General features: G+C 31.2%; 1 protein-coding gene across 1 annotated transcript; it reads left to right on the top strand.

Moving 5' to 3' along the window:
• The first annotated feature begins 1929 nt into the window (after nucleotides 1-1929).
• On the top strand, nucleotides 1930-8774 carry LOC131856196 (alpha pinene synthase, chloroplastic-like). Its single transcript, XM_059207609.1, has 10 exons — nucleotides 1930-2231; nucleotides 2361-2551; nucleotides 3125-3237; nucleotides 4383-4594; nucleotides 4678-4790; nucleotides 4981-5051; nucleotides 5172-5406; nucleotides 5679-5817; nucleotides 7959-8207; nucleotides 8331-8774. The coding sequence occupies exons 1-10, from the start codon at nucleotides 1965-1967 to the stop codon at nucleotides 8625-8627; spliced, it is 1887 nt and encodes a 628-aa protein (XP_059063592.1). The 5' UTR covers nucleotides 1930-1964; the 3' UTR covers nucleotides 8628-8774.
• Nucleotides 8775-16893: the final 8119 nt, after the last annotated feature.

Below are 16893 nucleotides of genomic sequence, written 5' to 3'. Positions count from 1 at the left end.
ACCCTTCTGTTGAGGGTTTGAAGGGGTTTGTGGACACCCTCAACTGGCTCATAAATAGTCACAAGAAAGTTGTGGAGGAAAACAAGAACCTAAGTCATAGGATTCAAATTATGGAGACTATTAGCATCAGTGAAGGTAAATCCATGGCTGAGTATGTTGGTGATTTGGGACAGACTATTGCCAGAGCTGAAGAGATTAGGGATGCCTTCAATCCAAGGTTTGAGCAAGTGGAGAAGGCCCTAGAGGAAATAAAAAACAATGACACTGTTAGGGACCAGAGAATGGTGGATACTGAAAAAAGACTCAACAAAATCGATACCTATCTTAGAAGCATTGTTGAACAAAGTTATAACATTCTGAAGGCCAATCTCGATCAGTAAGTTGGAGAATGAGAAGGGATCCCTAGAGCAGGAACCTAACATGGAGGGTGTGGAAGGTGTGCAAGGATCACGCATGAGGACCAGAGGCAAGAAAAGGGAGAAAAAGCCAAACAAGGAAATCGAAGAGCTCAAAGTGGCTTCGGTGAATTATGACCTGTTGGTCATCAAGGCTGCTGAACTTCTTAAGTCTCTGTAGGTGTTGCTAGCTGACTAGGTCTTTCTGTCCGGTTTTTTCTGCTTTGCTGTTCCTAGTTTTTTGCTATCCGTTCGGGTTGTTGGCTTTCTTGCCAGTCTTTTGTATGTTGTCTTTATGCTGGTCTAGTTGATCTTTGATGATCTTTCTTTTGATCTTTTTGTCAAAGGTTTCGGGTCCTTAAAACCTGTTTTTCTAATTAATGAGAACATATTATTAACTAAAATACAACTTATATTGAACACAAAGGTACCAATTGTTGTACACTAAAACCTTTGGACAATCCCTCACATTTCCTGAAAAAAAAAGGTATTTATTGTGTTCACCTTTTATATTTGTGACAAGACAAATTATTAGTATGAAACACTCCAATGCATATAAATTGCCAACCCAATAGTTGTACACATAAGAATAATATTTTTTCACTATGATAATAGTATTTGTTTAAGCGAGCATTGTATTTTATAAATAACAAGCTTAGGATAGATATGATATTTTATTTGAAACAAAAGCATTTATTTTGTTGTGAACAAATATATTTATGTCTTTTTTATATAACATTTAGAGGTTCTCTTGTGTTCAAGTATTGGTCCACTTTCACCAACATTTGATAATATAGTATAAATATGTAGCAAAACTCGACATTATAAATACAAGTAGACGTACAATTATTAGATCTTGCACAACTACAACAATTGAACCCTATATGACTACTTTATAATTCCTTTATTTAGTGGTTTGAGATTTTTTTGTTTTTGGGGGACCGGAGGTACTATTTCAGAATATGGTTGTTATTATTATTGTTATGTATGTTCTATGCTTCCTCAAAATTACATATTAGAAAACCCTAAAAAATCGGCCTACTCAGTGATGCGTGCACGGCATTTTTCAGATTTCTGGTATGTTCAATCGCGCATTTTCCTTTGTCTTTTTCTTCACCGATTTTTGAGGGATCTAAAATCATTTAATATATATTTCAAAAGAACTTATAAATCATTTAATATATATTTCAAAAGAAACAATAAATATTAATTTTTATTTTTTTTAAAAATAATGAATACTAGTTACATGTTTAACGCCAATTGGGTGGCCAATAAGGGGCTCACCATTAAAGTAAGATCCTTTAATGACCAACGTTTTGTGACTACAGAAAATATGCTCGGCACTTGGCGTATATGGCCTGTAAATTAAAGTATGATTGATGCTTGTCCACATCAATCATACTTTTCACGATGCCATTATCTCTCTCCTTTAAAAGTCCTTACCAGATATTCACCCAACCCATGCCATAAGCAGTGAATTAGGTATCTCCATGTTTCATAGGACTTCTATAAATTGGAGTGCAGGAGAAACCTCGGAGTAAAGAAGAGAAGGATAACATTAGAGCCAAAATGTCTCTTCGTTGCATTACACCATTGCCTTGCAGTATGGTTGGACACAAGTTACAGAAGCCACCAATCCATAAGCCTCTTTTTTATCACAAGCCTTTCAATACGCCATACCTTAAAAAGAAAATCCCTGCGCGCAGTAGACTTCCTAAAACTATCATTAATATGGCAGTGATAACCACTGATGAAGGCATAACACGACTCATTGGCAATCATCATCCTAACTTGTGGGATGATGATTTCATACAATCTCTCTCAAAACCTTATGAGGTAAGCTAATTTACTATTTATTTTGAGCTCAGTTAATGATTAAATACTTAGTTTCTAGAGTTTTCTTTAGGATCTATTTCTCATATATTTTTGTTTAACTCCTTGGATCTCTGATGGGTCACATCACAGGCTCCCTCTTATGGTGAACGTGCTGAGAAGCTGATTAAGGATGTCAAGGACATGTTCAATGCGCTTCCAGTACAGTCTTCATCTGCAGAGGATCTGTATGAACATCTTTCACTGGTTGACCATGTAGAACGCCTTGGAATCGACCGCCATTTTCAAACTGAAATAAAAAATGCTCTTGACTATGTTTACAGGTTTATTTGTTTTTAAGCTTCAAGATGAATGTTATTATCTTTGTTTGCACTATGTTCTGTTGTAACTCGAGTTTTCAAGAAAACAGTCAGGATTCTTACAAAAATGCACAGTAGTTGTTTATAACTATTCTTAAATATACAATATTTGAAAACATGTTAAATTTTGATTTGTTTAGATGATTTATTTGATATTATATTAATAAGTGGGTTAGGGTGATTTCAGATGAAGTACTTAAATTAGCATGTTTATCTTTAAAGGAATATAAGTGAAGTATGTAGAAAGACATAAAAATAGTGTAGAATTTATAATTTTTTGTTTCTATTTATTAATCTTGCAGTAATAATATAAAATAAAAATAATAATAAAATGATTTTTTATTTGTCATACATTTAAGTGTCACAAACATTGGTTTTGTCTTTATTGACAGAGTTATTTTGTCATGTGTATGTAATACACAAATCAAAACTAAGAATATGGACCATAAAAACAAATCAAAGCTAAGAATATAGTATGTAATTTGAAATTATATTCATTTGCATGATTCTCATTCCTAACAATGATTTAAATAGCAGATATTGGAGTGACAAAGGCATTGGATGTGGAAGAGAGAGTACTCATGCAGATCTAAACACCTCAGCCTTGGGTTTTAAAATTCTTCGCCTACACAGATATGGCATCTCCTCAGGTTTATTTTTCATTTAAGTTCAGAACTTATCTAGAATTTATAGAAAATATTTAGACAACTTTAAACCTTATTTAGACCATTGTTATGCAGTTTTGGAATTGTTCATAAAATTTCAAATTTAATACATCATAGAAGGGTCAGTAGACTTTATGTGTTCTATTATAGAATGAGTATTTAGACTATTGTTATGCAGGAATGAGATTGTCCATAAAATTTCAAATTTAAGACATCTTAGAAGGGCTAATGGAATTTATGTGTTCTATTATAGAATCGGTTATATTGTTTTAGATTCAAAATTTTATTATTTACATCTTAAGAGAACAAACATCACAGAAGGGTTAATTAAATTTATATATTCTATTATAATATCAGATATATTGTTTTAGATTCAAAATTTTATTATCTACACCTTAAGAAAACATATATTATTGAGTTGTATAATTTTTAGATTATTTATGTTAAAAGAATATATATTTTTAATATATATAGTGTTTGAGATTATATAAATCGTTCAACATAAGATTTTTCAAATAAAAATAAATGTAAATTTTAATTTTAAAAAGAATAAATATATTTTTTGTAACGTATAAAATTTTGATTGTTTAGAAAGATTATTATTTTTTATGTATTTGATTTTGGATTGATTTGATCTAAAATATAATATTATACCATAATTTATATAGATGTAATTTTTTAAAAATTTAAAAACAAAATTGTTTGTTTTAGATCTTTTTTAAAGAATATTAATGCTAAATACATTATAATTTATCAATTATATTTAAGTGAAACAAAAATTTAGTAATTAAATAGATTAAAATTGATATTAAATATTTGAAAAAAAAATTAATAGAGGAGCCTCAAATTCTTTTGCGTTTATTTCAAAATTAATGATTAGTTTAATAAAATATCTTAGAAAAAATAAAGGGGTTTACCATTAGAATTAAATTGTTGACTGTTAAATAGAGTTTTGTTTCTAATGCAGTTCAAAATTTGAGCATCTTCATAGTTATTTTTAGATTATAATAGTTTTTTTAAATTTATAATTTGAGTTTCTTCTTTTCTCTAAATGTAGTAAATGTTGCCATTAAAATTTCCTTTGATCTATTTACAAAATTTTATATTGCTTCTAACTTCTACCAATGCAGACATGTTACAACAATTCATACCTAAAGACAAGAACTTGATGCATTTGAATAGCGAGTCAAATGAGGAGGAGATTAAAAGCATTCTAAATTTATTTCGTGCTTCACTCATTGCATTTCCTGGGGAGAAAGCTATGGATGGTGCAAAATCATTTTCTACTACATATTTGAAACAAGCTCTACCAAATATAAATAATTTAAATCTTTCAAGAGAGGTATATATACTTATTTAAATTTTTTCATGTTAAGTCTATGAATCCATTTCTAAAATCAAATTCTAATATATGTGATGTAATAGATAAAATTCAATCTAGAGTATGGTTGGCACACCAATGTACCTAGGTTGGAAACAAGGACCTATCTTGACATATATGGAGAAGATAGTTCATGGGCTTCCAAGACCATCAACAAGTAATTTCAATACCTTATATCATCTCTATCTATTCCTCATTTAAAACTTTGGATGATAATTCAAAATTTAGAATTGAATATTTTATAATTTTTAATAGAAAAGAAAAGTGAATATTTTAATTTTAACATTTATAAATTATTTTTATGATCCCTATGAGAATTTCACATCCTAATGTTTGAATTCTTGTAGTACTTTTTATGAAAAACTATTAGAATTGGCAAAGTTGGACTTTAATATGATTCAATCAGTACAACAAAAGAGCTTCAAATTCTGTCAAGGTGAGAAATTCATATTATGAAAGATATTATGTATAATTTGATGTTTAATTTTTTTTACAATTTTATTATTAGTTGAATATCTAGAAAATCAAGTTTATTAAGAATTATGTATACATTTTAGATGGTGGAAAGAGTCTAGGTTGGCTAAACTAGAGTTTTCTCGCCATCGCCATGTGGAATATTATCTTTGGGCAGCTGGAGGGTGTATTGAACCCAAATATTCTACTTTTAGAATTGGGTTTGCAAAGTTGTCTGCACTTGTCACATATTTGGATGATATTTATGATACATATGGAACTTTGGATGAGCTCAAAATATTCACAAAAGCCATTAAAAGGTATTTATTTATTATTATTGGTCAAGTAGGGTGATACAAAGGATTGGCTTAAACAAGCTAGTTATTTATCTAGGTACATTACTTTTCATTTTTTCTACTATTTATTTTTGTTAAGGGTGGGAAAATGTAAATGGATTTAATTTTTCATTTTCTTGAGTGTACTCACTCCAATACATTTCGCTAGACATTAATGTATAGTGAAAAATTAATTTAATGAATATTCATCAATTTATTGAAAATATAGTAATAAATTTTATTGTGCTTTATGTAAGGTGGGATTTATCAGCCACAGAGGGACTTCCTGAATTTATGAAAGTGGCATTCAAGGCTTTTGATGAAGCTCTAAGGGACATGGCTGAAGAGGCCAAGAAAACTCAAGGCAGAGACACACTTGACTATGCATGCAAAGCTGTATGGATTTATAAGTTTGAATTCATTTTAATAATTATATATATATATATATATATATATATATATATATATATAATCAATTTTATTGGGTTAAGATATTTATTTTATTTTATTTTTAAAATGTTAATCCATAGCATTACTATTTACATCCAATATATAATACTTTTAAAAATACGAACCCTTGTGAAAAAGTGAAATGAATTGCATATGTGATTTTAAACTGAAAAGGGAATAACATACAAAATAAGCTATATTTAAAATAATTTTCCTGTCAATTCCAGTGATCTATTGATCTATTTTTGTTTCCTTGTCTTTAAAGAGTGTAGTTTTACTATCCTTTCTTATATTTATTAATTATTATAAAAAATAGGAATCTATATTGACCTAGAATTGATTTATTTATATAATGTTTGTAAAAATTTATTGTAAATAATATTAACTAAGATGGTCTCTTTACTTATTACCAAATATAGAGTTACCTTTAATTTTATTAGTTAATATGTCAAAAAATTCTACTTAATTTACAAAGTATTTACCCTATATACCCTTTTAGTAGTTACAATAGCTTTTTATAAAAATGATATTCTTTGGGTCTCATTATTAATCAATTTTTTTATATATAATAGAAATATTAGAATGGAAAGAAATTGGTAGGTATTCATGACTATTAAAATGTTCAAAATTAAAATATGTAACTAAAGGAACCCAACCAAAATAAGAAACACAAAACACATTCTATCACTAAGATAGGATGATATACTAGGATGAGGGAGGGATTATATATGGTTATTTGATTGTAAGTGGTAACACTCCTCCCTAAGTAAATAATATATGTACAAAAGAAACCATTACAATGACCTACATGTAGCTTAATTCCCCTCCATAAGAAATAAGCATAGTCTATTCATTAAGAAGGAGGCGTCAGGAAGTAGCTCCAACTAGATGGGTGATTCCATTAGTGGGAAGATAATGAAAAGATGTTTTTGAGTAGAATAATGATGATAGTACAAAGAACACTCCATAGGTTCTTGATGAGGTACTAGAAGCACATAACAATTTTAGTGTCAAGTTCATTATCTATTTCTACATCTAAAATAAATATAGGTACAAACATAGATCTACATTGCAAATTTTTTTATAGCATTTCTATTTAAATTAACATAATTTTTAGCAAGATAAATTCAAATACAATATTTAGAAATTTTTTAAAATTTTAACAATGTAACTAGGCCATGAGATTGTATCTCACACAATGCAATATGAAATATATCTTAGATTAAATAAAGGGAAAAATTATTTGTCCACTTTGAAACATTTTAGAAATTAGGGAAGTCCCAATGCAGTGTTTAAATGACTGCAATATTAAAAAAAATGGAAAGTTCATGATGATAAAATAATTATTCATAATATTTTCCGTGAATTAGAAGTCCTAGTTAAAGTAAACATTCCTAAAATGACGATAAATAGTGGGATAAATTTTAAATTAAAAAATAAATATGCAAGCCTATTTTAAAAATATAATTTTATACCTATCACATATCATAGTTATAAAAGACATGGGAGAAAATACTAAACACCCTAGAAGGATTAGCTATAATTCCTAGATATAATGTTCAAATTTTACTGCCAATATTGCCACACGACTATTAAATTTTTTTTTCTCTCTCTCTCACTACATATATATAATTTTATATTCATCTCTTTAATTGAAAAAGATGTAGATAGATTATAATTATTTTATTAAAAAGAGTAAATTTTAGGTTCTTGTTTTTCCTCTCTATAAGAGACCTAGTATACAAGGTGGAGGTATATTAAATATTTCTTTTGGTTTTTTAATTGCACTTTAATATAGTAGTTTTACTTGCAATACCAATATGAATACAATGTTAAAAACTTAAATATTGTATCCATTTCCATTTCTCCATTAAATTAGATATTATATTATACATACTTAATATGGTCAACTTAATAATAATATACTAGTTTTACTCAACATTTTAAAGAAATTTGAATTTTATTTTTAAAAATTTATATGGTTATTTGACTTAATATCTATTTTCTAGGTTGATTTGGTTGGTTTTTCTTGTTAATTTTATTATCATAAAATATTAATATTAACTTGGAATGTTTTTTGAATGTAGTGGGAAGTTTATATAGATGCCTACATGAAAGAAGCAGAGTGGCTTGCTATGGGTTATACACCATCTTTAGGGGAATATTTAGAGAATGGAAAAGTGAGTGCTGGATCCCGTGTTGTGACCTTGCCACCCATGTTAACTTTAGATGCACCTCTTTCTGATGAAATTCTCAAAGAAATTGATTATCCATCAAGGTTTGATGAGTTATTATGCTTAACCCTCAGATTAAGAGGTGACACAAGGACTTTTAAGGTATGTTATATATTTGAAAAATGTAGCATTCATAGCCTCATGTTTATTTGTATATGATCAATTAAAATAGATTTTAGTTAGGCATAATTTACATCTCACAAAAAAATAATATTTATTGCGAAGGCTGAGGCGGATCGTGGAGAAGTGGTATCATGTATAACATGTTACATGAAAGACCACCCTGGATCAAATGAGGAAGATGCACTCAACTATCTCAATTCTTTAATTGATGAAAGACTTAAAGAATTGAATTGGGAATATTTGAAACCAGATAATGTTCCATTAGTTAGCAAAGATAATGCATATAATTTATCAAAAGGTCTTCAACTTTTGTACAAAGAAAGAGATGGATTTAGTGTCTCTAGCATTGAGACAAAGAATCTTATTAGCAAAATTATTATTGAACCAATACCAATATGACTTTTGAATTGGTTCATATATTTACAAGTGGAATATCATCATGTAATAGAGTCTCCCACCTTCATCAATATTATATATATTGAAAATATGTAACTTATCATAATTTGTTATTTTATAGAATAAAAGTCACCATATTTTCTTTCTTAATTTATATCAACTTGTAAGGTTTTCCAAAATATAAATATCTTTGGGTGAATTTTTTAAATTTAATTTCATAATATTTTTATTGTTTGGGACTACAAATAATTACCACTTTTCCTACAACTATAATTAAATGTCACTCTGTAATTTTCACTCAAATTGATATAATTTAATAATTACTTATGTTATAAAAATGTCATGCTTATTTAATGATAAATATATTTAAATATATAAATCAATTTATGTTTCTAAAAAAGGTGAGGAATCAATTACAAGCCTCATCGAGAATAAATGTTTTAGGAAACAAAATGATTAGGAGTTCAAACTTTAAATTAATTTCTACAACCTCAATTGAAGAATTTGTGATAACTAAACCTATCAAAGTCATACAAGACTACTAAACAAACAACACTAATAATAATTTAAGATAATGATGATTCATCATCTCAAAATACTCAAGTTTTTCTCTAAGAGTAAGTAAAATAAGTTAAAAGTAAGCTCTCTATAGTTGAATAAATGTCAACATTGATTAAACCCTTGACATAAAAATGAAACTTTCTTTTTGGTTATGATTTTATCTCACTATTCTTCTTATTTGAAGGATTGGTGAGATATTTGAACTAAATGAAAGGAAATACCAATCCATTTCCTAACTCTTGTGCTAAAGGAAGAATCCTAAACTCCATAATATTTTCCCAAAAAACCCTTAGAGCCACATTTAAGATGAAAATTATCAAAAGGGAATTTATTACCATTATTAGTCTCCTTTATTTCCTTTTTGTTCCCATGTATTCATCCTCGATTAGCTTTGGGACTACAATTTACTTTTTTCTTAAAAAAATTCTAGTTATATATTTGTAAGAGTTTGTCTACAACTATTCAACAATTTACTTTTAATTTAAAAATTTCTACCTATATAATTGTAAGAATTTGTCTACAAACAATTCATCTTCCCTAAATTCCAAGTATTGAAAGACAAAAAATTCAACCTTAGTGTCACTTGATACATCCGAGTCACCATCACTTTTTCTCCTTAAAGAATAGGTAGTGTTTTAAATACATTATCTATTGATTATCAAATATTATTTTTGTGTATGACTTCTTATACATCCTATATTTAAGTAAAAGAAACTATATTATAAACACTGCATATATATAATGTTCTACATTGAATTATCATAAGCTAAAAATTAAATATTAGTCTCATAATTAATATCGAAACCTAAAATATTAAGAGATTGCCTATATCAAACAAGGTTTTCTATAAAATTATAGAACAATAGTTTTAATACATACCCTATATATTTTTTAGAAATATTATGAAAGAAGAAAAACTACCATGTCTGTGAAAAAACATAAAAATGTATTACCCTAAAATTTTTGGAGAGATTATTATTCCATCATGAAGTTGCAGACTTCAAGGGATTGAGCCAGGAAACTATCCAACCACACATAAGAATGTTCCAACTTGAGAAATGAAGAACAACAAGATTGAAATACAATGCTAGCTAGACAAGAACTTACAATGAGTTGCTATAAATTGATGATCAATCGATATGATATAATGTACAAATGAGCTTGCTTATATTGGTAAGTGAGGAGAGAGTAGTTACAACTACCCTATGACATAATTAAATGCATAATGTTGACTCATCTATACCTAGAATGACACCTAAGATAATTAAATTAAACAATCTTAAATGATAGTGTCATGTGACAACTAAGGTATTCTAGAAGTAAATTTAACATGTGTGAATAGGTTGTAACTAATATCTAGTTAGTAAATATCCTTATTCACACAAACACTCCCCTTAAGTGAAACTTAAGGAGAAAAATTATTCTACAAAACTAATTATGAAGGTGCAATTTTTATGGATCTTGAAAACTAGGGCATGTTAGGTACCCATGCACAACTAATCATGCAACTAGGAAATTTACTCAAAATTGAGACGAAAAGTGATGATGGTGAAGAATTTCAAGTGCAATGAAAGACTTGCATGACCACATGAAAAATAATCTTGACGAGAGTACCATCAAGTACATAAGGGAGTGTAAAGTGGAAAGTTTGGGAGCTTAGCAAATTCGCCACTTGAAAGGGGAAAATCATTCAGCTCAATTTTCACTTAGGGAAACTTTACATAAAAGAAGGGGTTGAATCTACTAGATCTAATCCTAAATGATGCAAGGACTAAATACTAAGTAGATTGGTTGAAATTGGAATGTGGTTGACCCTCTTTTGTAAGTTGCATAAGTCAAGTGCTGAAATTGAAGACAAAATAGGCAGAAATAGTGAGCTACAGATTCAAGATTCATTTGTGCACCTGGATATGAGAAGTTTGAGATAATTTGGAGCTACTCCTCAAAATTAGGCAAAATTTGGGGTCACCCCCAACTTGGTTCTCCGAACTTTCCGCATGTCAAAAAGGGTTTTTTTTCTCTAAAAATAAAGCTTAATTCTAGAAGTACAGTTGCACACATCCTTCCTGCACACATAAAGAAGAAAAAAGGGTTTGGGAATAGGGGTTTGTCTAATTCAAACCCCAGTTTGGAATCAACCTTGAATGAAATACTACAAATACTTGAAATAAATGATGGAAAGGTATACCTTCAGATCTGCAATAGATGATGATGACGCTTTCCTTATTAGATGTAAGCACATATGTTGTATGAAATGACATGAACATGAAAAAAACCTAACACACACACGTGATTGCAAATGGATAAATGACAACTATGCAACCTTGAGGAATGCTTCATGATGAATGATTGGATGCTTGAACACTTGAATGCTTGAGATCCAATTTTGCCTTCATGAATGTATTATCCTATATCAAACTGAGAGAGGAAGACCTCCTTATATACTTGCCTATTGTCAAAATATAGAGGCCATGATAGGGTATTCATTTCCCATTCAAAATTAATATAGGGCCTAGAGACCAAGATAGGTCCCAATTAGCAAGGAGTAGGGTGTGGGGCTCTGGTCCTACCCCAATTTGGGCTAGGATCAAAGGGCTATGCAATTTTTATGATGCAAATATGAGGTTTGGATGCGTAGAAGAGGCATAAACAAGTCCCAATCAAGAATGGGGATGAGACAGGTAGGGTGAGAGACAAAAATACAGTCAAAATTGTAGAGGATGCAACTTTAGGATGCTAAATTTAGTCCCCACTTTAGCTGGAGTATGGGCTTATGCAAATACTCACAGTAAAGTAGAAGAAAGGGAGATGAAGATGAAGAACATAGAGAAATATCACAAGGAGTATAAAATATCACTAATTTTGAGGAAGCCCACCCCCAATCTTAGGATCTTAACTCACTCAAACATATGCAAGGGCACATAAAATAAGACAAAATACAAATACAAATAAATAAATAAAATACAAAGGCAAAGACACAAAGACACATAAGACCCAAAACAAGACCCAAAGTCAACTGGCCAAAGAGACCTCAATATCAAAATGTCTCAACAACTAATATCATTCTTGAAAATGTGATTTCACGGATACAAATGATCACATTAAAGAGAAAAGAAATCATCATCCATGAACTATCAATAGAAAAACTATGAGTTCATGAGAGGAAGAAGAGAGAGCATGAATACACTCTAGATGTATTTATCAAGGTGATCCATGAGAAGAATGATCAAAGATAGAATGGACTACTTGTCCCTAGATGTTTTTATGTAGGTGATCCATGGTGAGAAAGGACATGATGGACAACTCACCCCTAGATGTTTTTATCTAGGTGATCCATCTAGGGAGGAGAGTAAGAATAGTCTAGCTATTTTAGCTAGTTCCACCCATCCTCGTGCATGTGTGCAAATGATGTCTAGTTTCAAGTATATAGCACTCCATTTAAGAGTCTTTGCTTTATTTTTTAGTGTACTTTAACCTATTTAAGACATGTAATGTAAATGCAAATTTTAAGGGGTGATTGTGTGTGTGAAAATGTGTAAATTCTAAGACGAAGATACATGCTTGGTTTCAAGGCTATCCCATTTAAGAATTTTCTATTTTTGGTGATGTGTTAACCCCGTCTAAGACATATATCAAATATTGTATATGGTTTCGAGTGTGAAGCATCCCGCTCTAAGAGTTTTTACTGTAAATCTAAGAATGAACACGCAATTTAAGACATGTAAAAATGATATGCAAGAGGTATAGTACAATATCATACGAGGGAGTGGTATGGAGGCCCCCCCCACTAAGATATCAACATAGGTTAATGTTGATATCTTAAGGAAGCTAGAGTCAAGGATACCTTACCTTAAACACCAAGGAGATATCCTTTAGGCAACAATGTCATAAATCCAAGCTAGAGAGGGAATACTCTTCAAGAAAGGATAATATAGTTGAAAAAGTGATATCTTGCAACAAGTGTAAAGGGGATCCTTGGAGGAGAAGAAATATTTTCTCAAAAGACATCTACCTCCAAGAGAATCTATCTTTAACAAACATAACATCTTCTACCCAAAGAAGGGAAGGAGAATAAGAATTCATACCTTTCTCCTATTACTAGGTGAAAAGGATTATTGATGAAGGATGACATACTTCTAACCCAATGTGTGGAGTGAATTTATGATAGATATACATTTATAAGTGAAGAAGAGGTTGTAGCCAAGAAATTACACCTATTTTATAAGAGAGAATCCTTGAGAAAAAAATAACTTCACACAAGGAATGATACCCAATAATGAACAAACACCACTCCACAAAGGAAAAGTAGATCCTTAGAGAGGAGGAGATAACATTCATTTCCTCCCAAGTGTAAGGAAAATGAGAATATTACACAATATTCGGATGAGAGATTAAGCATAAGGAAATGCACAATAAACTCACATGAATGAATATCCAATGCAAAAAAAGAAATTAGTATATGTAAAATGCATCTCAAAAGAAGTGGTAATCTTCAAAGAGAGACAGAGAAAAAAACAAAGATCAAACATATTCCCCTAAGGAGGTATTTAATCATAAGAGACATAGCATTGCAAGAAAGTATATCCACACATGAAAAATGCAACCCCTAAAGGGAAGAGTAATACATTAGAAAGAGAGGTAAAAGAGCCATCCTTTCCCCACAATAAAGAGGACAAGGAGAAGAACTACACATCTTCTAAATAGAATTTAGTCATAAGAGACATGCCATTTCAAACAAAGAATATATTTTCATAAGGGACACACATGTATTCACATGGAGAACAATCCTATGAAAGAAAGGGAATCACATTATGAATTATGAAACTCACAAGAAGAGGCAATATCTTCAAAGAGAAAGAGCAAGATAGAAGATGGCTCACAAATTCTCTCTAAGGAGAGATTATTCATAAAAGGTGTACCATCTCAAGAAAGGAATAGGTCCAAGCCAAGAAACAAGTTTGTGCTCACATGAAGGATAATTCCATGCAAGAAAGGACATCAAGTTATAAATAATGCAATCACAAAGAAAATACGAAAAATTTTAGGAAGAGGAAAGAAAGAGGGGAAATCATGTTGCTACCCCAAGATATTTGATTTTGAAGAAGCATCACCTCTAATGAAAAAGAGCCCCCAATTAAGTTAACTTCTTATGTCATAGAGTGAGGAGAAACACTCTGTTAAAAGACATATACAAGCATGATCTGTTAAAAGACATATACAAGCACGGTCATATTATTCTTGAACAAATTATTTAAATGTGTAGCATCCTAAAATTGTGACACTTGCAATTTCAACCGCATTTGGGTCTTCACGATGGTGATGCAACACTGAACCTGAATGGAGACCCCGAAACTTGTCCATGACATCAAAAACTGCATTTTTTAGCACCCTGGCCTGATCCTCCTTGCACCCCATTGTCCCTGGAGGTGGGACCATGGTGCCCAGCGCCCTGGTCCTTTAGGACTAGGGCGCCCAGTACCCTGGTCCCCTAGGACCATGGCGCCCAGTGCCCTGGTCCCTGGCCCTATTTTTGGGCCCGGTCTCTTTTGGGTCTCGGGTCTTTATGTTTGCAAATTGGAAAATAATGTTTCCTTGTCGGCCCAAGGTCGGAAAAATCAATCTATCAACCCTAATTGACAAGTATATAAACTACATTTCCTCTCCCATTTTGGTAGGATGGAAAAAAAGGCGGAAGAGATATTCAAACATTCAAGCATTCAAGCATTCAAGCATTCAAACATTCAAGAATTCCTTCAAGCAATTGATCATTCTAAGTCTCCATTCAAGGCTAAGTGTTGCATTCAAGACAAGGATTCAACCATTGAAGAGGAGATCACATACAACATACAACATACAACAACATCTACACCTTCGCATGTAAGAATACAAACATTCTTACAACAAGGTACTAGTACTTGTTTTACATTACAATCATTTACATTTACTGCAATTTCTCATTTCTTGGTTAATTCTAAAACCGGGGTTTGACCTAAGGGCAAACCCCTAATCCCTAACCCCCAAATCATCTTCGCTTTTTTGTGTGTAGGTTGCAGGTATGCGGCTGTAATTGAAGATCTGGAATCCTTGTGCAGAGACGAATAGATCCCCCTTCGTTTCGCGGATTTTTCGGAGGACCGTGTGCACGCTGGGCACCATCGTCCTATCAACTTTCGCTCAAATTTGTAGGACAGCACCGTCTCGACATTTTACTGCTAATTCCAGGTCCACAGCTTCATCCTATATTCCTATCTCAGTTTATAAGTGAATCTTTCTCACTTTTCATGCATTCCTAGCTTGATCATTCTATCTACATTCTTTACAAAAGAAGGTAGCCTTGCTGTCTTAACCCTTGAAACTCATTTAGAATCCAATCTTGCATTGTGTGGGATTGGATTTTGTGGGTTTCAACCCCTCTTTTGAATGTAAAGCCTCCCCTAAGTGAAAATCGACAACCCTAGTGATCCTCCTTCACCTCTCCTCGGAGTGGTGGGAGGAACACTTAGGGTTCGCTCGCGATTTTTCGCTTTACATTTTGGTGAACCCGATGTGAACATCCTTTCTGATTATTCATGGTTAGATCTGAAAATTGGATTCCTTGATTACATTTTCATGTTTGATCTTTTGCAAATTTTAGAGGTTAATTGCATAAAAACCCTAAAATTTTCTTTTTAGTAATTAAGCTTGTGAAATGTCTAATTGTTAATGCTTGTTTCAGATCTACCCTTCTATTGCAAACTATCAATTCATATTTGTGCTTTAATTCTGAAAATTAAGTGGTTAAGTGTCAAAACACTAATTTTTGAAACCTTCTTGATTCAACCTTTGACTGATAATTTCACTGATCAAAACATCTCCAAATCAGCTGTAACTTTGGATTCCGCAATAAAATAATAATATCTTTCATCCCTGAAAATTTGGAAAAAAGTTGCGAGGACCGTGTGCACTCCAAGTGCCATCGTCCCCGACATTTTTTCCGAAATTTCGGGAGTTAGATCTTACTGTATTTTTCTACTAAAATCCAAAATTTTGGCTGATTTTATCAATTACAACACTTTCAAAATTAAAGTCAAAGTTGGTCTAGGGATTGCTTGGATTAAGGCTTCTAATCATTCAAAAATTGTGTTTCTTACTGTCCTAAATCTGAAAAGTGTGTTGACATTCATTCGAAATTTCAGTGCTTTATTCAAATTCTTGCAATTTCTGACTTTTGAAATTAAGTGTTTAATTACACCAACTTTGATTTCCGCTTTCAAAATTGAATTTTGCGTGAAATTGTGTCAACTTTTAAATTTCAAAACTTGCATTGCTTTTGGTATTCCCTCTAAAATCATAAAATTCAAAATTTCAGTTTCCCTCTCTTTTTCAAAATTCAAATTTTGCATTTTTCAACAATCTGGGTAGGGTTCAATTTTGAGATTGCAACTTTAATTTGGCCTATCTACAGATCGTAAAATCACTCAATTTTTTCAGATTAGCTTTAAAATCATCATAACTTTCATCCTTGCAAATTTTGAAAAAAGTTGCGAGGACCATGTGCACTCCGAGCGCCACGGTCCCTGACATTTTTTCTGAAATTTCGGGAGATTGTCGTGATTGCATTTAACAGCTTAAATCTAGGAGATTGGCTGATTTTGTTGAAATTTGCTACCTCTAAATTCAAAATCTTCTCTCCCTCTCTAGTGCATGAGTTTTACAACAATAAGCCCTA

The sequence above is a fragment of the Cryptomeria japonica genome, chromosome 7 (assembly GCF_030272615.1).
Source record: "Cryptomeria japonica chromosome 7, Sugi_1.0, whole genome shotgun sequence".
Classification (NCBI taxonomy): domain Eukaryota; kingdom Viridiplantae; phylum Streptophyta; class Pinopsida; order Cupressales; family Cupressaceae; genus Cryptomeria; species Cryptomeria japonica.
Note: the sequence above shows the minus strand (reverse complement) of the source record. Positions and strands in the feature narration are given on the sequence as shown.